A 25479-nucleotide genomic window follows, 5' to 3' on the forward strand; every position below is an offset into this window, starting at 1 on the left:
CTCTGTGGAGTGGGAATAATAATTTTTACCCCTCCGCTATCCAACGCTTTCCCCACTGTTGCACTCTCTGGAGTGGGAATAGTAATTTTTACCCCTACGCTATCCAACACTTTCTATACTGTTGCAATATCTGGAGTGGGAATAGTAATTTTTACCCCTACGCTAGCCAACGCTTTCCCTACTGTTGCACTCTCTGGAGTGGGAATAGTAATTTTAACCCTCCCGCTATCCAACGCTTTGCCTACTGTTGCACTCTTTGGAGTGGGAATAGTAATTTATACCCCTACGCTATCTAACGCTTTCCCTACTGTTGCACTCACTGGAGTGGGAATAGTAATTTTTACCCCTACGCTATCCAACACTTTCCCTACTGTTGCACTCTCTGGAGTGGGAATAGTAATGTTTACCCCTACGCTATCCAACACTTTCTATACTGTTGCATTCTCTGGAGTGGAAATAGTAATTTTTACCGCTACGCTATCCAACGTGTTCCCTACTGTTGCACTCTCTGGAGTGGGAATAGTAATTTTAACCCTCCCGCTATCCAACTCTTTCCCTACTGTTGCACTTTCTGGAGTGGGAATAGTAATTTTTACCGCTACGCTATTCAATGCTTTCCTACTGTTGCACTCTTTGGAGTGGGAATAGTAATTTTTACCCCTACGCTATCCAATGCTTTCCCTACTGTTGCACTCTGTCGAGTTGGAATAGTAATTTTTACCCCGCTGATATCCAACTCTTTCCCTACTATTGCACTATCTGGAGTGGGAATAGTAATTTTAACCCCTACGCTATCCAACGCTTTCTCTACTGTTGCACTTAATGGAGTGGTTATAGTAAACTTTACACTTTCCGCTATCCTACGGTAAAAGTATTGTAAATATTTTATTAATATTATGTTTATATATATATGTATTAACAAATTATTTGTAAAAAAAATGTTTTTAATTATATTAATTAATTATTAATTTTAAGGTTATTTAAGTAGTTTAAGTATGTTTAAGTTAATTATATTTATTATTTAATTAGTTTTTAATTAATTTAAAGCATTTTAAAAAATTCGATATTTTGACTAACTATATTTGTTACATTGATATTTTTGATTTAATATTTTTGTACTTACCTGTTTGGAGATAGGAGGTCGATATTTTGGTATTCTATATTTTTACCTCGATATTTTTGTAACTCGATATTTTTAACATGTACCGATTCGGTAATTGACATTCATTCCTATGGGCCACCAGGCCCAAAGGAATGAGTGGTAATTACCGAATCGGTAAATACCGATTCGGTAATTACCGAATCTTACCGATTCGGTAATTTTTAACAAAAAATTACCTACATCCCATTTACCTATTCTTAAATACCGAATCATTAAATTCTGCATTTAAGAATAGGTAAATTGAGATTACCTACATCTGGCCCTTAATTTCTAAATCAACAGTGAGTTTATAATCCATTTGTACCCCGTTCATTTAGTTTTCTTCTAACATTGCCCATTCTGAGAGATCTTTTTCCCAGGAGGCATTCTTTGGGACGTGTAGTTTAAGCCACTGAATGTCAATCTAGCATTTTGTTAACACTAGTCCCAGCAATGTTAATTTGTTTACAATATTGAGAATGCATTGCTCAAGTGACAATTCAATAGATAAGCAGGCAATATCACTTAATCTGGTAATCACATTTTTACGATATACCTGTAATTGATCACGGCTCCATACCATATCTAAGAAGTCAGACCTTCTGTCTCCACACGTGGGGCATTCTGACATTCAATCCAGATATATTTTGGACAGTTTCAAAGGTGTCAAATAAGTATGATGGAGTACGTTAAAGTGTATCAGTTTGAACCAAGCATTACTAGTGATCAATTGAGCATGTGTATAGGTTCAGTTCCACTCTCGTTCGGTTAATGGGGTCCCCAGTTCAGCATCCCATATTTCCTGCACCGGCAAGACCATTTTTCGTTTATCAACCTTCAGTGCCTTGTAGACTCAGTAGCATGGCCCAGCTCCAAAAGCTCGGTCAGGACCACAGAGGGGGAAGGCTCAGTGGGCAGGGCTTTAAGAAGGATGAACAAACTGGGGGAAGGGTCTCTCAAAGGGGCGCAGACGATGTAATTGGGGCGTTGCTTAATACACATAAGCTAAAAATCTATGCTTAGCATTGTGTGCCGCCGGCTGGTAATTTGATGCTTCTGTTATTGCATCCAAATATGTAATACAACTTGTAACATTAGTTGGATAAGATAAATAAGCAACAACTATGGCTTACTTGTAAGGAATATTGAATATGCTTCAGTTCTAAAATGACAATGCTGTGAAAGAACTATAATGAGTCTCTGTAAGGATACCTCAGAGGCAATGAAGGGTGGTACTGCTGCTAAGTCAAGATTTTTTTTTCACTCTAAAGGTGAGGGCAAAAATGAAGGACCCGATAGGGACCCGTCTCAGCACCTGCTTTGTAGAACTGCCAGTGCTGAGCAGCGGATCCGGCCCACCTAAAACCCTGTCTGTGGGGAAACCCAACCAAATCTCTCTTGCCTTCCTGGTCAGTTGCAACCCCAATCTACAGCTGTGCTACCTCGAACGTCAAAAATGTGTTGCCTGGTTATAGGTCTCTCAGAGAGGAACATCTGCTTTCCTGCCTCCGAGCCATTGACATATCTTTGGCAATTATCTTACATGGCTGCAACCACCGGCGCTCCAAAGATCTAGAGTATGGGGCATGTCTAATCACACTACGCATGCGGCGTCCACGTAGTAGCAGTTTGGTGCACACATACGGAGCTATTGTACTGAGCAATGACAGTGCCAATTCTTTCCACCACAGTGTCCATTATATTATTAGACAATAGCAACACTTATCAGAACGCCTGCAATTTTATTACTGAATTGTAGCAATTTCTCTGTCTAGTGGCTAAGTAGATTTATGCCTGTGTTGAAGAAGTGTGTTTTGCCCCCATGGTCACATATTTAATTGTGGCATGTCCCTTCAGCCTTTCACCCTCCTGAGTTTGATAAAATGAGTAGCACTGAGTTGGGTAACCTGTCAATATTGGCCATAGACTCCTCAAATGTAAACATGCACTTTAAATAGGCACATTAGGTAATATTATTTCAGCAGAGCCGCATATTTGCATTAGAGACCTGGCAAAGGATTCAACATCTAGCTCCATGTCATGAGGGCCACACACTATCACTTATTTTTTAGTAATCACTTTGAATTCTAATACTTCACTTCACTCATCAATAGCTATGTCTGAAAAATCCCAGCTTCTGCTCTGGCTGAAGTTGAATTGCATGGCCTGAGTGCAGTTGACTATGGTGGGTGGATACACCTCAAATACAGAGGCAGTGTTGGGATGTTTCCTAGGGACATTAGGCAACTTCACTCTTATATATCTTAAGAGCATGCTAAAGTCCAGTGGAGTGCAAATGGTGTAGGTCCGGAATACAGGGGCTTATTTATTAGAGCCCAGTTATACATTTGCAACACGTAAATTGGTACACGTGTGATGCAGGGCTCTCATAAAGATTATTGAAACAAGCAAAGCCACCCAAGGCTTTGAGTGGCCTCATGAATCATGAGCAAGGTGACACAGCTCAAATTGCTGCGTCGCCTTAGTCCGCGACCGGGGGTGTTCCATGGGTATTGCGGTGGGTTTTCCCCTGCAACACCCATAGAATTTGATGCTGCCCCAATTTTACAAAGTGATGTAAACCTGGGGAAGCGTCAAATCCTTATGCTTCAAGAGGACAGGGGTAACAAGGAGAAATGTGTTTATTTCTCCTCGGTTTTTCCTCTTTCCATGTGTGCTGCATTCTACAGCACGCATTGAAAGAGAAAAATGCCTTGTAGGATGTTTTTGTGAAAATCCTGTCTGCAACAAAGGTACCCTTGCACCATGGAGCAAGGGTGCCTACGTTGGCACTAGGCGTCCAAAATGGCACCAGCTCAGGCAGAAATGACAGAAATGCACTGTATTGCTTAAATGCGGTGCATTCCTGCCCTTTCACTTTGGCATAGGGCAGCACAGCAATGTGCCTTGCCGCGATGCCCTATACCAAAATGTCATAAATGAGGCCCATGGTATTAAAAAAATATCATGCTGTCATAATTGAGGTACAGTGTCCATCTCAGTAAGGCCCGTGCTTTGAAATCTCAGGCTGCTACCTTTTACAAATCAATGCCCAAGTAATACGAGTCTCTTCAGGAGGTGATACCACAACTTTCAGGCAGGCAGAGCATATGAGTGCATTCAAATCAGAGGGCTTCTTCTTTGTGTTCCTCAGTCATAGACAGTTTCTACATCCCCAATGGATCCCAGATTCGGTAGAGCTAGTCCTTATTGTCAGGATTTTTATCTGTGCCTCAATGGTTGAATATAGTCTGGTGGTCCACACATAGCACTAGTGGTTTCTCTCTGCTCCTCAATTAGTGGAGTGGAAATGTTTGTTTATACGGGAAGCCTAACAAAGTAAACCCCAAGTATCATCCCTCAGCCCAACCGACCCTTTTCAACATCTACATGGCACCGCTCGCTAACATCGTCTGAGCACACCACCTCAACATAGTCTCGTACGCCGACCACACCCAGCTTATCCTCTCCCTCACCAAAGACCCGGCCACTGCCAAATCCAACCTCCACGAGGGAATGAAGGCCATCACAGATTGGATAAAGACCAGCTGTCTGAAAATGAACTCTGACAAAACGGAAGTCCTCATACTCAGCTCCACCCTCTCCGCATGTGACGAGTCCTGGTGGCCGGCCTCGATGGGAACCCCCCCGACACCCACCGACCACACACGCAACCTGGGGTTTATCCTGGACTCAACTCTCTCCATAACCCAGCAAGTCAATACCGTCTCCTCCTCCTGCTTCAACACCCTCTGCATGTTCCGCAAGATCTACAAATGGATCCCCACCGCAACCAGGAGAACGGTCACCCAAGCCAGCGTCAGCAGCAAGCTAGACTATGGCAACGCCCTGTATGCGGGAACCACGGCCAAACTCCAGAAACGACTCCAACGCATACAAAATGTCTCCGAACGCCTCATCCTCGGAATCCCTTGCCACAGCCACACAACCGCCTACTTGAGAGACCTGCACTGGCTCCCATTCAACAGGAGGATCACCTTCAAGCTCCTCCCCCATGCCCACAAAGCACTCCACAACACCGGAACACCATACCTCATTGATCGACTCACCTTCTACACTCCAAACTGCCAGCTCCACTCCGCTGACTGCGCCCTCGCCACCCTCCCATGCATCCACTGAACTACCACCAGTGGCAGATCATTCTCCCACCTCGCAGCCAAGACATGGAACACCCTCCCCATCCAACTGCGTCAGACCCAGGACCTGCTGACCTTCAGAAGACTTCTCAAGACCTGACTTTTCGGTCAGTAGCTGTCTCATCCCCCTCCCTCTAGCGCCTTGAGACCCTCATGGGTGATTAGCGCACTTTGCAAATGAATTGATTGATTGATTGATATGCAGTTAGGCGAGGGAACTATGTATCGCAAATGACAATTATGTAATCTAGGACTTGCTTCTGTATCTGGTATATTTTGAGCATTTTCAAAGCAGGTATATGAGCGTCCAAATACTTTCACAGCCCCGCCAGCACTCCCTAGAACTCTCGGGGGCCAGACCAGACATGTTTTTAAGTAGGAGTCATGTACCAATATGAAGTGATTTTTACGATTGTCTCTATCCCAGAGGTTGATCTAGCTCAATTTCGGGCACTTTCAGAGACTATACACTTCAGCTCACCTTTCCACCATTTCTGAGCTGCTAATCTCACTTTTACCGTAGCTTGAGTCAGCATATTGTATACTTCAGATAGTGAGAGCCTTATTTAGGAGGCCTTATGCCGCTGTTGCATCAATTTTTGTGACTCTGCGGCGGAGTAAAAAATGCACCACCCTGCGCCCTATTTACAAAGTGATGCATCTAGACAGATGCGTCACTTTGGAAAGCCCTGCACTACATTATACCTGCATCAGGTTTAATGTGTGCAGGGTGGGCTTTACCAGGCAAAAAAGGCTTGTAGAAGTGGAGCGGTGAAATCTATGAGATTTCACTGTGCCACTTCTACGACTTTATTGCGTCAAATCCTTACGCCTGCTGCATAGCAGGCATAAGGAGTGATGCAGGCCTTTTTACATAGGACTCAACCCATGTCTAATGACACATTGATGGAGTAACGTCAGGTTACCGACGTACTTCAGCAAAGCATCATTACTGCCTCACTAGAAACGTCAGGAATCCTGATGTATCTTGTCAATCCTTGCGAAATGAAGCACTGTACTGTAAATACGGTGCAGCCAAAGTGTCGCAGGAAGGGCACAATGAAAAGTGTTGCATCACTGTTTTCAACCAACAATGCAACAGTTTTCATAAATGAGGCACTCATTTCTTATCATATTTGGAGAGCAATCCCCCCCTCATACCCGGTCACTTATCTACTCGCTAAGGGCCTCATTATTTGATCTAATACCTAGTGTGGGACCTGGTAGTAGTATCTGTTAATTTTCTGTGAAACCATAGTCTATTTAGTTGATCAAAGGAAAAAATGCTATGGTCTCAAACAGCTGGCCAGCATCTTGCATCCAGTTTCTTGCCAGGATCTGCAACTATCTCCCAAGATGACTGGAATAACGTCAGGATTAAAGGTTATGGTAGTGATAGGTGATGGGAAAGGCGTCATATTTTTTTTTACCCCAACAGCATTTTAGGCTGACAAAGTAGCTCCAAGCACAGGTGCGGATTGCAAACCCCTAACATTGTTACTAAATGACGTGTGTTTTCCCATTAATTCATCATCAGAGATCATGAATCATGATATCCACCCCAAAGAAAGAAATTCTAGAGGAGGTGATCCCTCCTATTAAGGGGTCTCAAACTACTTAGTTGATTGCCTCTATGAAACTAGGATCCACTGATGACTTTTGTCCAGTGAGGGTTTTACATATGTTGGGTCCCACAATTACCACCTCTGTCATTGTCCAAGTTGCAGGAAGAGGTGTGTTTTTAAGCCTCCATTACAAAAATTCGCTCTAGACCCCCTAGTGAAATGTAACTAAACCCACTTCCAGCTGTGGCTAAAGAATGCATAGCCAAATGGCTTTCTGGTCATCCTGAAGCCTCTAAATAGCTAGATGTAGCCAAGGCTGGATTCAGAGCTGGACTGAATACAGAGATTACCTTGTTATCAGTATTATATGATCTTCAGAATCTTGACACGGATAACATACTGGGCTCATTCTATTGAACCTCTCTGTTACCTTTGATATGCCAATGAACCATTCTAATATACCAGTTAGCAGCAACATGAATGCCAGGTTTTTCCCTTTCCTGGTTTATATCTTTCCTTTCTGTTTGGAGTCAATCTTTGATCTTCTCCTCTTTCAGATCAGTACCCATTCAGGTTTGGTGTAGAGCCCTTCCAGGATTGTCATTACCACTTACCTAGCTTAATATGCATATGAAGCATCTCACTGAGATTTTTAGATGCTTCAGAATAGAGTGTATTCCCTGTGGATGTGATACGCACCTGATCCTCAGACTCAAAAACTCTACTGAGGAAATTCAATTCTCTCTCCACTCCTGTTTTCTGAACGTAAAATCATGGATGGGGAAGAATATGTTAAAACTTAACGCTGACCAAACTGAGGTACTAATATGTGGCCATGCCCATCTCTGGAACTCCAGCTTTTGAAAAAGCTGCCTAGAACCCTTCCCTTCTGGTAATCCTAGTTATGAACCTTTGATTTCAAATTGTTAACAACCTCTGTTTGGAACATCAAATTAATTTATTGCAGTGACTATAGCCTGTTTCCTTCCAGCGAGGACTTTAAGGAAGATTTACCCTAGAATTCCTCAACAATGGACGGCAGCAGGGACAGCTATCTCACCGGGATGAGACCATGTGAGTGTGTGTTATCTGGGACTACCTTCAAAATAAGGTTTAAGACTTCAGCTCCACAAAATATGATTGTAAAACCAATCATCAGGCTCCACAATCTAGACCATGTAACAGCAGCTCCCAATACGCCACATTGGTTGCCTGTTGCCAGAGGAATTGAATCTAGCCCCGTGTGTCTACCATGCATGACACCAGAGCTTCGGCCTTGCAAGCTAATATTCTACCTTACCTGACCTATCAACATCTTTTCTCAGCCACTCCCCTTTTGGCAGTGGTTCCACTCTTCAGATGCTCTTGCTGGCGAGGCTGAGCCTTCATGGTACTGGCACCAAAATATTGGAGCGAGTATCAGGTACTCTTCATAGCATCTTAATCAAGGTTCCTTCCAAAGAGCCTTTAAAATGCATCTCTTTAGTTAGTTTTGTTTGGGCACCGCTGTGGTTCTTTACTCTCCCTCACAGTCGTAGCACCAAGGTGCAATTTTGGTGAATGTGCGCTGATAAATATCTTATACATTGAATGACATACCCTAAGCCATCACTGTGCAAACATGTGTAATATGTGATGTAGACAATGGGCATGTCAAGCTAGTACAAGAAATTGTTAAAAACCATCATCCATGTTTATAAGCAAAGCAAAGGAATCCAAATTTCTTTACAACTAACAGCAGGTAGTACGACTGATATTTTGCACTATCGTTGAAGAACATGGTGGTAGTTTAACATGTACTAAGGAAAGCAGAGACAGAAAGAGATAGCTAACTTCACCTTAAATTGTGGGTATTTTTTTCTAAATTTATAAAGGACATTGCATGTGCTACTTTGCCAGTATGTTGTGGGTACATGAAGGGGTGAAGCATCAGAGTGTGTTTAGAGGGTGTACTAAAGAGTCCCTATTTGCTTTCTTGAATTAACCTCAGCAACTGGTGTTCGCCCTGACCACTTTCCAATCCATCGGTATTCACCCCTGTTCTGTTCTAGTCAAGAGACTTGTCATGAGGATTGGGTCCTGCCCCAAAGGAAGCGTGAAGCCTGAACTGTCAGAGCAGGCATGTCTAGATGGGAGCACAAGCAACCCCAGATTAGTTCAGCCTACTTAGACCTCACCAGTGATGTATAACTTCTGTCATGATTCAGGGCACCAACAGGACCCTTGTCCGGTACCACGCACCACACTTAGCGTATCTACTTCAATGAATAAGAAAGTGATTGAAGGAATGTTTCAGTGCTTTGATTGACCTCTGCCACTAGTGATTGCTCGAGTTGCATTCCAGTCCATTGTTTTTTACCTATTGTGCAATTTTGAAAGAGACTGGCCATATATCTGATCAGTTAAATTTGCCATGTATATTTTATCTTTAGACCATGGGCTGCATTTTATGATAGAGCTCACCTAAGCGTAAAATTTACCACCTTTAGGGTGAATGGAGTAACGGCTTTGGGTGAAGGTTACGACTATTTGGTGTCTTGGGTCCTTGAATCAGTGTAGATGTTTGTGAAAGCTCATACAGTTTGAAGGATAGAAGTGGGATAAAGTCAAAACTGGATTGTATGTCATTTAGTTGTACTACTGGGTAGTGTGAGAAAATAAAAGAGGCTAAACTGTGATTCTCATGTATATGAATTGATGTCAGCATGAAATCATTTTGTGAAATCATAATTGTCTTCAACTGTGATGTAATCAATGATGTCATCCTCCCGATAAGCAAAACAACCGAAAATGCAAATACTGATAATCATTGAAATGACTTTGCAAGGCACAAAAGCTACTAGTCAAAAATGTGCCATGTTTAATCAATACACTTTATTTCTTTCAAAATGTCATTCTTTTTCCTTTTTCCTGAGGAAAACCCCATGATTGAGGGGGTTTGAAACGCGTCAACCTCTTTTTTCTCCTTATTGTTATCAAATAAATGCCTTATTAAGACAATCAGGGCTGGTTATACAGTATTGAATAAGTGGTTTAGTTTTCCATTATTGTTTATTATTGAGTTGTATATAACCAAGCCTGTGTATATTTTACTGCATTGTTTCCGATGTTAGGTCCCTTGTTCCGTTCTATTCAAGGAAAAATGTGTTTTTAGGACTATAAGGATCTCTTGAGTGTGAGTTTGATTGGGTGGCGTGAGTGAAGAATTGTGGCGTGAATGTGAAAATATGTTCGAATGAATGTGTCAGTTTGTATGATAGAGGTGTGTATAATTACATTTTTGATTGGTGTTCCTCTTTGATTTTTCTTATTAACTGTGGCGGTGTTTTTCTTTTGAAAAATTGTGTATAAAGGAAAAAGAATGACATTTTGAAAGAAATAAAATGTATTGATTAAACATGGCACATTTTTTATTAGTAGCTTTTGTGCCTTGCAAAGTCATTTCAATGATTATCAGTATTGGCATTTTCGGTTGTTTTGGTTGTTTATGGGCTCAGCCTTACTGATTAGAGCCACACCCATTGTAGTTCTACCACTACTACTACAATCCTCTCAATAAGCGTCATCAGGCTTTATGGTCTTAGAGTGTGGAGACTCTTCCATGACTGCGGGGTCTCCGCCATGAGTGCGGTGTCCTTTGTAAATCAGGCTCTGTGTGTTTATGTTACCATCAAATATAAATGTATGCATGTTTTATTTTCACCAACATGTGAATTGATTCTAAATGTAATCATTGCTATTAAGCAAGTTCAAGGGGTTGTCTGACAAAATATTGAGTACAAAAGTGTTGTGAGGCAAAATATTGTGGCAAAAATAACATGGAGCAAAATATCAAGAAGGTTAGTGCATGTAGGTAAGTACAGATCTACTATTCTTAACTCCACATCTACTTAACTCGAACCTAAATATATTACATATATTGCATACTTGCGGTCAGCAGTAGGTAGTTATAGTTAGGAGCTAGCTTTTTTTGTTTTGCCAATAACTTTAGCACAGTTTGGCGGTCTTCTCGAAATCTTCAAAACTAGTATGCAACTGACTTCATCTGCTGTGTGGAAAGTTTTGGGATGATTCGTATAGCGGGGTTCTACAAAAAAAAGGGAGATCTCAAAACATGTTTTTCCCATTCAATTTCCCATAGGGACTTTAAACACGACTACAGACCGGTTTTGCAAATTTGGCAGAAAGGTAGATCTTGGTGCGTAATGCAAGCTTTTTGTAATTTGATTTAAATCCATTCAGCAGTTTTGGAGTTATTAAAGGAACAAGATTTATAGATATCCAGGGACGGGGAGGGTCAGCGGATCCCAGAGATCTCAAAATGAGATCTGATTGGCTACCACCACTTTAATCAGAAAGTGTTGGCAGCCATCTAGGGACTTGGACTCAGCTGAGCCTCAAGAAAAAACATAAAAATGACAAATGGCAGGGTAAAAATACATCGGCCCTCTAGACCTGGTGGTCGTGTCACACAGAGACCCGACCAGGAGCCAAAGTTGTTTTTTTAATTTTTTTTTGCTTTGAATCCCTGGTATAATAATAAAAAATAAAAAAACAAGCACTGGTTCCTGTGCTTGTTTTGTATATGTCCACGGGTAGGCCAGGTCTTAGGGGTGTATTTATTCATATAATTAGGGGAGGGGGTGTGCATGGCCCCCTCACTGGGCCTTTTCACGCCCCAGCAACTTCGACCTCCCCAGCTGAGGCCATTGTCGAAAAGGGAGAGTGGAACCTTCGGCCCCCGTCACTGGGCTGCTTTTGGGGCCGGGGACCACCAAACCCCCCAGGGCATAGCCATGCAGAAGGAAGAGGAGGGTGGGCACCACCCCACTTCCTGGAGCCATTAATGGCACTGGGGACCACCGCCCCCTAGGGCCACCTCCTGCTATGTCTGAAGGTGCCCACCCTTTGGGACATAGATGTTTGCTTTCACCTGGGCAGGAGTTATCTGAAAGCTCCAGCCAAGCAAGAGCAAACAGTAAGTCTGCTTCCAGCATGTAAAATACTCCAGCATGCTGGGAGCGGACTATCGCCTGTTTCCCTGCTCGCTGTGAAGTGGGCAGGGAAACAGATGAAAAAATTGCCATCAGGGAACAACCTTTTAAGCTGTTCTTTGCAGGCAGGAACAATACCGGCTCCCACAGAAGGCGGGGAGCTGGCTGGAGCCACAGGGGCATTAGGGCTTCTCTCCGCGGCCTCCAACAAAAAGCCAATGGGTGCCTTGGTTCGGCTCCAGGGCACTCACTATGTAGTGGCCAGGCCCTGGGGAATGGGGTCCTCGGGCCAATATTGGCCCGGGGAGGGGGTTGTGCGCACCCCCTCCCCCTTAGTGTCTGCCAGGCCTCGAGGGATGGGGGCTCCAGTGCCAATATGGGTACAGGGAGGGGGGCTATGTGCACCGCTCGTGCACCCCTCCCCCTTGATGTCTCACCAGGCTCTGGGATGGGGTCCCCGGGTCAATATTGGAAGGGGGGTTGCAAGCCCCCTCCCCATTTACATACTGGCCAGGCCCCAGGAATGGGGACCCCATGGCCAATATTGGCCCAGGGAGAGAGGGCTGCATGCCCCCATCCCCTTAATAATAAGACTGGGCCATGGGAGTTGGGGTCCCTGGGGGTCTAAACTGGCCATGCATTCCCTCTCCCCATTTTAAATATGAAGTGTGGGCCCAATGTGGTTCCAGGGCACGCAAAAGGGGGCTGCTTGCCCCCTCCTGCATAATTTAAGGAATGAGCCCTGGGGATGGAGTCCCTAGGACCAAATATGGTCCAGGGATGGTGGCCATGCACCCACTCCCCTAAAATAAGGTTGCAGGACATGGGGGATGGCGTGCCTGGGGCAGAAACCAGCCTCTGGAGTGGAGCTGCATGCCCCCCACTCAGGTTGAGTGCATTTGGGGGTTCGGCCACAGCCAGGCCCTGTGGACAACCTTCAGCCATGCATGGTGTGAGGCTGGCTGTATGTGGAGGGCTGGCTGCAGGCCCTGCAGCCAACGCCCCTTTGTGCACGGCCTTTGGCCGTGTGCAGTGGAGGTTGGATTAATTTATGGTAATTAAGTATTACTTTATGTTAAAAAAAATTCACTGAAAAAACTAAAGGTTACAGGGGTGTTATAGTTAAGAGATAACATTTTATAAACCTTAGAAAATTCAAAATTTACAGGGATGTTATAGTTAGGTTCACATTTTACTTGCACAAAACCATTGAAATGCAGCAGTTATAGTTATCTCTTGTAACTATAACTTGTGCACTAAGGTAACTGTAACTCGAGCCCTTGCCATGCACCGCTAATTCTCCACATATTCCATCACTTATGACATCTTCTATGAGGTCATTAATATAATATAAGGGCAACATTTGATGTAAAATTATTTATGAGAAAACTGTGCATGTTTGGGGGCACGAGATAAAGTTGCCTTAGGTCACAAGTTATAGTTACTTGCAATAGCTTTATCTATTACTGCTGAATTTTCTGGATTTGTGAATGTAAAAAGTGAACCTAAATTCTTTCTAGTGAATTTATATATGTATATATATATATATATATTCTTCACCAAAACAGGCCCTCCATTAAGAACCAAACCGGAGCACTCTCGGGGGGTAGGCATTATGCATTTATTCTGCTTAATGTTCACCAATTGCATCCATATCACTCAGCATGACGCGTTTCAGCGTAACCGCCTTTCTCAAATGCTTTCGAGTGCAAAGTCATTAACGTGCGAATGGTTCCGTTGTCCATTTAACTCCTCTCGAGCTGTGGAAAACAAGAAAGGACAACGATCTCATTGTAGCCCTTTTCGTTTATATATATATATATATATATATATATATATATATATATATATATATATATGCAGGAAACACTCCTTCCAAGAAAAAAGAGAGCAGAGACCCAAGGGGATAGCTTTTGGAGGCTTTATTCTGGAAAGTGGCGGATGCATTTCTGGCTGTTGTTGTGCCTTCGTCAGCGCCCAAAGCCTCCACAAGAATAACACTCTGCTGTAGGTCCCGCCTCTCTCTTAAGCCCAATGTGATGAGCCTGCACCTCCCACAGGAAAAACTTGATGCAGCACACCTGTGTAGCGTCCCCTGCGTCCGGGAAAACTACAGGTCCCAGAATCCCCTGTAGAGGGATCATGGGGGTTGGTGCTGCGGGGAAAAGATTATTTGGTGCGTGAATGCGGGAACCAAAGCAGGGTGAGTCTTTAAAACAAAGCAAATTGTCCTGCTCCGTTTTTTTGGCTGATTTGTCCACAACAGAGCCTCCTCAGCTCCCCTTCGTACGCCTCAGCCCCAGATTACAGGTGTCCATTGAGCAGGGGCGATGAGGTCAGTGCCTGCAGCCCACCGCGAGGTTGGAGTTACCTCGCAACTGCCGGTTATCCTCCTGTACTCCGGGGCGGGATTGGGACCAACCAAATAACTCTGGTGAAGAAAACGGACTGGAAAAAGCCCAAGCCTGTGATGTCCGATCCCAGAGTGAGGCGGGGTTCTCTGTAGGCGTCTCAGGTTGACGCGTAAAATATGCAGGAAACACTCCTTCCAAGAAAAAAGAGAGCAGAGACCCAAGGGGATAGCTTTTGGAGGCTTTATTCTGGAAAGTGGCGGATGCATTTCTGGCTGTTGTTGTGCCTTCGTCAGCGCCCAAAGCCTCCACAAGAATAACACTCTGCTGTAGGTCCCGCCTCTCTCTTAAGCCCAATGTGATGAGCCTGCACCTCCCACAGGAAAAACTTGATGCAGCACACCTGTGTAGCGTCCCCTGCGTCCGGGAAAACTACAGGTCCCAGAATCCCCTGTAGAGGGATCATGGGGGTTGGTGCTGCGGGGAAAAGATTATTTGGTGCGTGAATGCGGGAACCAAAGCAGGGTGAGTCTTTAAAACAAAGCAAATTGTCCTGCTCCGTTTTTTTGGCTGATTTGTCCACAACAGAGCCTCCTCAGCTCCCCTTCGTACGCCTCAGCCCCAGATTACAGGTGTCCATTGAGCAGGGGCGATGAGGTCAGTGCCTGCAGCCCACCGCGAGGTTGGAGTTACCTCGCAACTGCCGGTTATCCTCCTGTACTCCGGGGCGGGATTGGGACCAACCAAATAACTCTGGTGAAGAAAACGGACTGGAAACAGCCCAAGCCTGTGATGTCCGATCCCAGAGTGAGGCGGGGTTCTCTGTAGGCGTCTCAGGTTGACGCGTAAAATATGCAGGAAACACTCCTTCCAAGAAAAAAGAGAGCAGAGACCCAAGGGGATAGCTTTTGGAGGCTTTATTCTGGAAAGTGGCGGATGCATTTCTGGCTGTTGTTGTGCCTTCGTCAGCGCCCAAAGCCTCCACAAGAATAACACTCTGCTGTAGGTCCCGCCTCTCTCTTAAGCCCAATGTGATGAGCCTGCACCTCCCACAGGAAAAACTTGATGCAGCACACCTGTGTAGCGTCCCCTGCGTCCGGGAAAACTACAGGTCCCAGAATCCCCTGTAGAGGGATCATGGGGGTTGGTGCTGCGGGGAAAAGATTATTTGGTGCGTGAATGCGGGAACCAAAGCAGGGTGAGTCTTTAAAACAAAGCAAATTGTCCTGCTCCGTTTTTTTGGCTGATTTGTCCACAACAGAGCCTCCTCAGCTCCCCTTCGTACGCCTCAGCCCCAGATTACAGGTGTCCATTGAGCAGGGGCGATGAGGTCAGTGCCTGCAGCCCACCGCGAGGTTGGAGTTACCTCGCAACTGCCGGTTATCCTCCTGTACTCCGGGGCGGGATTGGGACCAACCAAATAACTCTGGTGAAGAAAACGGACTGGAAAAAGCCCAAGCCTGTGATGTCCGATCCCAGAGTGAGGCGGGGTTCTCTGTAGGCGTCTCAGGTTGACGCGTAAAATATGCAGGAAACACTCCTTCCAAGAAAAAAGAGAGCAGAGACCCAAGGGGATAGCTTTTGGAGGCTTTATTCTGGAAAGTGGCGGATGCATTTCTGGCTGTTGTTGTGCCTTCGTCAGCGCCCAAAGCCTCCACAAGAATAACACTCTGCTGTAGGTCCCGCCTCTCTCTTAAGCCCAATGTGATGAGCCTGCACCTCCCACAGGAAAAACTTGATGCAGCACACCTGTGTAGCGTCCCCTGCGTCCGGGAAAACTACAGGTCCCAGAATCCCCTGTAGAGGGATCATGGGGGTTGGTGCTGCGGGGAAAAGATTATTTGGTGCGTGAATGCGGGAACCAAAGCAGGGTGAGTCTTTAAAACAAAGCAAATTGTCCTGCTCCGTTTTTTTGGCTGATTTGTCCACAACAGAGCCTCCTCAGCTCCCCTTCGTACGCCTCAGCCCCAGATTACAGGTGTCCATTGAGCAGGGGCGATGAGGTCAGTGCCTGCAGCCCACCGCGAGGTTGGAGTTACCTCGCAACTGCCGGTTATCCTCCTGTACTCCGGGGCGGGATTGGGACCAACCAAATAACTCTGGTGAAGAAAACGGACTGGAAAAAGCCCAAGCCTGTGATGTCCGATCCCAGAGTGAGGCGGGGTTCTCTGTAGGCGTCTCAGGTTGACGCGTAAAATATGCAGGAAACACTCCTTCCAAGAAAAAAGAGAGCAGAGACCCAAGGGGATAGCTTTTGGAGGCTTTATTCTGGAAAGTGGCGGATGCATTTCTGGCTGTTGTTGTGCCTTCGTCAGCGCCCAAAGCCTCCACAAGAATAACACTCTGCTGTAGGTCCCGCCTCTCTCTTAAGCCCAATGTGATGAGCCTGCACCTCCCACAGGAAAAACTTGATGCAGCACACCTGTGTAGCGTCCCCTGCGTCCGGGAAAACTACAGGTCCCAGAATCCCCTGTAGAGGGATCATGGGGGTTGGTGCTGCGGGGAAAAGATTATTTGGTGCGTGAATGCGGGAACCAAAGCAGGGTGAGTCTTTAAAACAAAGCAAATTGTCCTGCTCCGTTTTTTTGGCTGATTTGTCCACAACAGAGCCTCCTCAGCTCCCCTTCGTACGCCTCAGCCCCAGATTACAGGTGTCCATTGAGCAGGGGCGATGAGGTCAGTGCCTGCAGCCCACCGCGAGGTTGGAGTTACCTCGCAACTGCCGGTTATCCTCCTGTACTCCGGGGCGGGATTGGGACCAACCAAATAACTCTGGTGAAGAAAACGGACTGGAAACAGCCCAAGCCTGTGATGTCCGATCCCAGAGTGAGGCGGGGTTCTCTGTAGGCGTCTCAGGTTGACGCGTAAAATATGCAGGAAACACTCCTTCCAAGAAAAAAGAGAGCAGAGACCCAAGGGGATAGCTTTTGGAGGCTTTATTCTGGAAAGTGGCGGATGCATTTCTGGCTGTTGTTGTGCCTTCGTCAGCGCCCAAAGCCTCCACAAGAATAACACTCTGCTGTAGGTCCCGCCTCTCTCTTAAGCCCAATGTGATGAGCCTGCACCTCCCACAGGAAAAACTTGATGCAGCACACCTGTGTAGCGTCCCCTGCGTCCGGGAAAACTACAGGTCCCAGAATCCCCTGTAGAGGGATCATGGGGGTTGGTGCTGCGGGGAAAAGATTATTTGGTGCGTGAATGCGGGAACCAAAGCAGGGTGAGTCTTTAAAACAAAGCAAATTGTCCTGCTCCGTTTTTTTGGCTGATTTGTCCACAACAGAGCCTCCTCAGCTCCCCTTCGTACGCCTCAGCCCCAGATTACAGGTGTCCATTGAGCAGGGGCGATGAGGTCAGTGCCTGCAGCCCACCGCGAGGTTGGAGTTACCTCGCAACTGCCGGTTATCCTCCTGTACTCCGGGGCGGGATTGGGACCAACCAAATAACTCTGGTGAAGAAAACGGACTGGAAACAGCCCAAGCCTGTGATGTATATATATATATTAGCACCCAGTATATATCAAAACAATACTCTTTCAGGCATAGAGTGTCCCATAAATTAAGTGAAAAAGAAGAGTAGTTCCCAGGTTTAGGTAGAAAGTAACTCCTGTATAGAGCACCGTGCAACACCAGTGACACTTTAAATTTGCTCACTTGAACTGGCATTGTTTTGACATATACTGGGTGCCCCCTTGTGTCTGCACAAAGCTAACGGCCAGATTCATCAAGGCAAGGAATTGCGAGTCCTTAATAGCGAATTTTAAGGATTCGCTATTAAGGACTCTCAAAACGGGATTCATGTAGGAATCACAATTGAATTTGCGATTCCCGCTGATTCCTTATTTGCGATTAGCTAATTGCTAATCGCAAATAAGGAATGACTCCCCATTCATTCCTATGGGCCTAAAGGCCCATAGGAATGAATGGGGAGTCATTCCTTATTTGCGATTAGCAATTAGCTAATCGCAAATAAGGAAGCGATTTAAAAGGGTGCCAGGGGTGTCCAAAGGACACCCTGTAGCACCCCTGAAATGTAATCTACATTGGTGTTGCGCACACACATGTCCATAGGACATGTGTGTGTGTAACATGCAACTTAGAAAAATGCATTTAAATGCATTTTTCAAAGTTTTCGCTATTTACCACGAGGTTTGACCTCGCAGTAAATAGCGGCCCAAAATTGCGATTTCGCAATTTTAAAATGGTTCATGAATTGCATTTAAGGAATCTCAAATGGAGATTCCTTAAATGCAATTCCTCGCAAATGTGCGAATTCTTTAATAGCCAATTTTGCATTTGGGATAATGAATCCCAAATGCAAAAATTGCACTCGCAAAGGGCCAGATTCTCAGAATCTGGCCCTTTGCGAGCGCAATAAAGCTTGATGAATCTGGCCATAAACCTCTCAGAAGAGCTATAATTATAGTGAAACACGTGTCAGGGGTTGCTTTTATTCATTTCAGGCTGGCTTGGTTGGGATGTTACCAATTCAAAGCTGTAATACTGGGCATGGAGTGGTAAAAGGCATTTGTCATTTTACAGCTTGGCGTGAACGGCACTGTGCTAGTCCTATTATTAAAGACTTTGATGTAGAAATGGCAAAAGACTTTGGTCCTTTCTATCTCGGCATGGATGGCACTGTGCTAATCCTATGCTTAAAAATGTTGATAGAAACGCAGCCATTTGAGCTGAGCAAATTCAGTGTTGCTGGTGTTGTAGGGTGCTCTATACAGGAGCTGCTCTCCACCTAAACTTGGGAGCTACCCAGACTTCTCTGCTTCTTTTTTGCATAATGTATGTGTCACTCAATGCATGAAAGGGTATTGTTTTGATTTATATATACATATATATATATATAACAGCATATGTAAATCTAGTACATCTAGGTAAACTTACTTTCATGATATTTTGGTTCTCTGTATTTTTGCCTCAGTATTTTTGTCACAATAGTTTGGCTATACAATATCTTATAAACTATGTTCTCGTGTAATACAGCTCTAAGGATGATCTGTACCAGAGGTGTCCTGGTCTGTAGTTGCAAATTGAAGAAAACACGATGGACTGCACTGTGGGCCGCAGTAACTATTAGTAGATAAAATCAAGGACTCCACCCATCAACGTTTTTGGTTTTCTTGGTTTGTAGTGCTATTACATTAGGAGCATTCATTCCACATCCCTTAGTTTTCAAAGTTCAGTGGATATGATGGTAGCTGTAGCAACTTTTCAGAGGTGCATCTTAGTCAACAAGATCTTAGCACATTTCTAGTCAGCATTACTCATAGAACACCCAAGCCAAAGCTGATAATGATGAAGCTAGTTATGTCAGGTTAAACAGCAATATTGTAGAGCACAACCTCTGACCTGTGGGTGAAGTGAACTGGACCCACACGCATGAATCCATAACTCACATCTGTAACATTAGTACTCTCTGTCCTTAAGTCTTCCGCCTTTTTTATGACCAATCCACCATCCCCATAAAACCGAGCCTCCTTGTTGTCAGTGTTAAAAAGGAACTGAGAAAGTAAGGAGAAGGGGGAAATATTGGAAGGGCCAAGGCCAAGTATGTGTCAAATGTGAATGAAAAAAAGGGCTGTCAACTGACGAGAGCCAAAAGGTTGGGAAATTAATACTTTTTTTGGCTGTCTCAGGACTTTTTTCTATTAATAAGTTAGATTTTGACAATTTCCCAGTTAAATTGCTTCAGTCTATAGTGTTTGTAACTCTTTTATAATCATAGTTTTCTTCCATAAGTGCGCCTATATTTTATAATCGGCTTTCAACTTCTGGAATTTGATGCGACATCAGAGGAAGAAAGGAAGCGCACGGTGCAGATCAGTGTAGCACCAAAGGTGCAAAGTAAAAGGTTGCACTGTATTTTACTTTCCACCAACAAGTTTACCTACTTTGTATTGTGGCCCTATGACCTCCATAGACTCCTAGACTTGCCATGCCACTCATAACTGGAAGTCATGCCCCACACCAACAGCAAACACATTTACATACTCTGCATTAATGTCTTCGGCCTCTAAGACATATATACTTGGCAACCTTGGAATCTATCTCTATTCATGGAGAGGCTGTCCCCCTTCTGCTCCACTACTTACACTAGTAATACTTTTACCAACTATTAGCACTAATACAGAAAGCCATTACTGATGTCACTTTGACATCCACTAGTACTATATCTATGGGTGATACTACTAATGAAACCTTTAGAAATACCACTTTGTATTCATTTATTTATGGCTGTTTGATGAGGGATCCCACTACTTTGTATCCACTTAAGAAGTATCAGTGTTGGCAGCGCGGGAGGGCATGTGTCCGACCTAGGAAGCTTGGAGGCCAGGGACACCACAGCTTAACTAGGCTTCTGGGTATGCAGAGATGCTGTGTCTGCTCTGGGTCAGTATGTCAGTAATTGTGAAATGGAGCATTACAATGGATTTGGAGTGAACACTTTTTTTATGATATGGTGTCCCTTTGCATACTACTTCAGTACAGTCCTTCCAGGTTCTGCATGGCAAAGAAACAGAGAGTGGCCACAAGAACAGTCAGTTGGTGCTGACAACAGTGAGTGTTGGTGGATTTTACTCATGATTGTTCATTTCACATCAGCTCCTGCTCTTACTCTTGCTCTTTCTTCACTTTTGTTCTTTGCCTGTGGGTAGCTTCGTTTTTAGGTCAAGCCTGGGCAGCGCATGCGCTGCGGGGATGCTGTATTCAGGTATGGACTCAAAGCTCAGCCCATCTTTTCAATTGGATCCTGTTATTGTCCTTTCAAAATCGTTTCATTTGATTTATTAATCGGCTTAGTAGTACCGCCTTAGTACCGCCTTGTCTGCATTTGTAGCCTCCTATGAGGACTGGACCTTTTAAATGTGGTTGTTACACGGTCTGTTTTATCTACAGTCTGTAAGCACTATTTTCTTTAATGATTTTCCCCTATTCCACCCACAACCTGCTTTCCTGCAAGGGTGCCTGCTTGATCACTTGATGACTGCATTATGCACGGGCACCATGCATGATCACAGTGCCCACTTAATTTCATATGCATAGGTGCTTTATTATTTGCCATCACCCATGCTTTAGCTTTAAACATCTTAAGCTAAAACGCGGGTGCCGCGATTACTTCAAAAGCAAAAGTAATAGGAGAAAAAAGAAAAAAAATAATATTCCTTTTCTGTTTAAGCAATCACGGCGCAAGTGCTTTAGCTTAACATGTTGAAATCCTAAGCGCGGGTGCCACCACTATAGCAAAAGTAAACAAACACAAATAAAAAGCATGTGGCCTCCATTTTTGTCTATTTGCTTACCTTTGTTACAATTGCTGCACTCAAGCTTTAGCTGTAAACATCGTAAGCTAAAGTGCGGGTGCCGCAATTGTTTCAAAAGTAAAGGAATAGAAAAAGCAATAGCAGAAAGATGTTTTTCTACTTCTTTACTGTTTGAGTATCGCAGCACCAGTGCCTTATCTTACGATGTTTACAGCTAAAGTGCGAGTGCCACAAAGATCTCGCATTTGCGAGAGTTTGAAGCATTGGCATTGTAAATGACAATGCCTTTTACGTATGTGTTTCGAAAAACTGCAAGCAGTGCGCACCGCTTGCAGGTTTTCAAAGCATGTAAATAAAAGGCATTTTCATTTACAATGCCAATACCTCAAAGTCTGGCAAATGCGAGACCTATTGCATTGCAAATGCTTGTTGCTTTCTGTTGTTGGTGTTAATATGTCCCCAGTGAGGAGACATTGTGCGCACAAGATATCATGCCACAGTTGCAGAACGTATTTGATACAGATGGGAGTCTTTGCATAAAAAGTGCGAAAAAAGGGAGACAGAAGAAAACTGTTCTAAAACATATTTACCACATTTAACGATGTTGTCTTCACAGGTCCAGTCATACATAGTCATTTTGGGGCTGCAGCCAGCTAATGCTGCCTTTTCATAGCAACAGTCATGCTTGTGGCAGCACCTTTTAACAACAGGAAGAAACAGTGTTTTGAGTATTGCTTGTTTCAAACACATTGAAATAGTAAGTGATAACAAGTAATCGGTGTTGTATGGTACGCGTCACTATAGAGGCACATCTCCAGGGAGACATGCAGACATAGCAAGACAGTTACAGGCAGCCATGCACACACAGACGAAGACACATATAAACTAATGTACACAGACAGCACATATAAAGTCACCTATAAATACTGCCATATACAAGAGCAACACATCTACTGATGCCTAGGTACAAAATCAACATCAAAGGGGAGACACACAGCCCTTTTAGGGTTAAGCATGGACACTTGCACAGCTGGTAACATGTTATGTATAATACCTTCAGCCAATCCTGCGTTTATGGCCCAAAAACTTTCACATGCTGGTTCATTAAAGGTCATACATGTTTATGGCAAAAACTATACGTATCTTGGGGCTGAATAACAGATGCTTATTGTTACCCAAGTCAATGGTACTCATTGTATCGACCTCAGAAGGACAGAGAGGACCCACCGGGATTTGAACCTGTGACCATGAGGTCGAACAAAGGCCACTACAGTGGATGCATTAGTCCAGTGAGCCACCACACCCGGTGTGGCCCATGTGCAGTAATTCCTATGAACAAATGCCCACAAGGATGAAACAGTTAAAAGTAGTTTTAACTACAACTCTAATTTGCAGACAAACATATATTCTGTATTTGTGATGTTGACAATTCGAATTACTTCTATAAAAAGCTAATTTCAAAGTACTTAGGTGTGTTTTGACATTTTGCAGTACTAGAAAAAAAACAATCATACTATATATATTATTTTAATTTATTCCACTCTACTAGACTATATTTTTTCATGAACATTTTTTTTCATTTGCCTGAAGAACATGGGTGCCATGCACTAAAAGGAACATGAGGAAAAAAAGAAGTTGTTTCAAACCATTGATGGATGGAGTGACACTAAAAGCAACAAAAGCTATTACAGCAAAGTCCTGCCTCAAATAGTTTCTGTAGCGATGGAATTAACTTTTATAGGTGTCACCAAAAAGACATCAGATTACACTAACACACTCTAGCATTATATAAACATTTCTGCAGCATTATGCTTGCATGCCTCTCTTGTTCAGCTAAGAGTAAAGACTGCAATTCCAACAGCATTCAGGTCCTTTATTCTTACATTACATGGTCGAATTAAACAAACTTCTTTCATAAATACAAACCTAAAAATGATATTCCCTGCTTGTTGGTTATCTGTACATTGTCTAGTACGTAGGAAGTTTAGAGCTGATTCCCGCACATTTTAAAATGTTGAAAATATAGGCTTGACAGATTTCCTATGAACATTTACATTGATTTCAGATTTTGAAGTGTCACAAACATCCACATCAAAGTCTCTGTAAATCATAGATTTCCATATATTTCCTTCAGTCCTGTACGACTGGGGGAAATGCTACAAGCGTAAGCTGACGAGGTTTACCACATTAATATTTTTATTTTTTTCTCTCCTTTGAATATATTTTCCAGCTGAAGAAACATTTTTCTCTACACGCCAATGAAGTACTGTTGCATAACCTTGCTAATTGTTGTAAACTTGTTCTGCTAATTCATTGTGCTTTGCACGTGTGGGTTCGTATCCCATCCTCGTCGCCAAAATATTGTAAAGATGTTCAAGTAGGCAGCAGGACACTTCATAGTAGTTACAGGATAGGTTTATTAAGTTACAGCAGAGCAACACAACTCGCCAGCTGACCAGACCATCAACTGACAAGTGTGGAACATTCAAGTACAACTTAGAACGCCCTCGGAGAAGCCTGCACTCAGACGCAGCGTCTACCGCTTATTCAGCTGCCGATCTCATTCCTTGATTCATTCAAGTTTTAACTCGACAGCACTACCCTGTTCAGCCCCTCTACACAGTGATGTAGCTACATTCAGTGTCTAGGTGCAATTACCGGCTGGATTTACCCTGATGGTTATACCCTTGGGGGAGACCCCAGTAACGCCCGCCCAAGGCCTCACCATCACAGACATGACTAAGCCTCCCTTCTCTATGGTTGCCCTTCCACCCCTTGCCCTTGTCCTGAAGAAGACCCACACGGCCAAGGTTTAATCCACCCTTGAGCCCTAAGTCGGGTCAAAACATCGACGCCCCTGGAAAGGCCTTGACCACACATGTACCTTTAACGTGCCACATGGGAATTAATTTCTGTAACTGTTGTAACTATTATGAATTGAGCTTGTGTACTGTAAATGTGGCTAGGCCAAATAAGGACAGTGAGTAACAACTAGTCCTTCTGTATAAAATATACAAAATAGTCTTACTCCTTCTATGTCACCAACTAGCTCTTCGTCGCATAACCTTACACCTGAGCACCACTTTCTTTATGCAAGTTCCCCCCTGAAGCAACCTCTTTCGTAAATACCTCATAAGCAAGATTACTGCTGTTTTTCTTCACCAATACAATAAATGACAAATAAAATGCATGGTGAATGAGGTTTATGGTTTGTTGCATTTAATCCTACTGATGTATGAATAATGGACTAAGATTCGCGAGCTCAAGAAATATTTTCCTTCACAAAGCTCGTTTTAATTACTAAAAGCATACGCCTCAAAGGTGAATTGATTGATATCTTACTCTAAATCAGGTCTGCGACCATTGTCTTTTGTATCTCATTACGCCCAGGTCTAGGACCACATTTGGGTAACCCCATTTTTTTAAATTGGTATAAGGAAATGGGGCAGCACTGCTTCAGCTTTGGCTCCCCTCTCTGTGAGTGATGGCATTATGCCTGTGCACAAAGCATACATCTGCAGAAAGCATAGGCCCCTTCAGTGCCGGGGATTTATGTTGTAATGTGTTTTTTTTGTTTAAAAAAAAAATAAAATAAAAAACTTTCATTTGATAATAATTTTTTTCTTTCGAGGGCCCAGAAGCTTCCCAGACACTTTTACCAGGCTCTTGAAGCATCTTGCAGTGCGCTGCATTGGCCTTTCTAAACCACACCAAAATGCTCTTGAATCATGCATATTAATGCTGATGCTTGAACTGTCATCTTTGAATGTTTTTGTGAAACTTTATTTTTAAAAAAGAATTTTAACCATCACGCCCATGTGGGTGGCCATCTCTCCTTTCCCTGGCTAAGCAGTGTGATGCCTTTTTTCTGTCTCATGCTCGTCTTTCATAATTTTTATAGTAATCTAAAATAAAGTGAAACTTATTGGCCTAAAGAAAAGGTAAAAGTTGCTATTGGCTTTGAATTACTGTAACCTTAATATATAATTTAAAGACACAAA

At 43.8% G+C, this 25479-nt stretch overlaps 1 protein-coding gene across 2 annotated transcripts in view; it reads right to left on the reverse strand.

Moving 5' to 3' along the window:
- Positions 1 to 25479, reverse strand: part of LOC147685283 (phospholipase A2-like) — a 298395-nt gene that overhangs the window by 122745 nt on the left and 150171 nt on the right. Inside the window, exons 3-4 of one of the 2 annotated variants that reach the window (XM_086941198.1) lie at positions 22069 to 22175; positions 13481 to 13617 (exon numbers count right to left, since the gene is read on the reverse strand). In XM_086941198.1, coding sequence (XP_086797324.1) covers positions 13550 to 13617; positions 22069 to 22175 — 175 coding nt within the window. In that variant the 3' untranslated portion in view covers positions 13481 to 13549. Of the gene's footprint in view, positions 1 to 13480; positions 13618 to 22068; positions 22176 to 25479 lie in introns of those variants that run through there. The other variant, XM_086941197.1, reaches the window with a different exon arrangement.

Source organism: Lissotriton vulgaris, chromosome 10 (genome assembly GCF_964263255.1).
Source record: "Lissotriton vulgaris chromosome 10, aLisVul1.2, whole genome shotgun sequence".
NCBI classification, from domain to species: Eukaryota; Metazoa; Chordata; class Amphibia; order Caudata; family Salamandridae; genus Lissotriton; species Lissotriton vulgaris.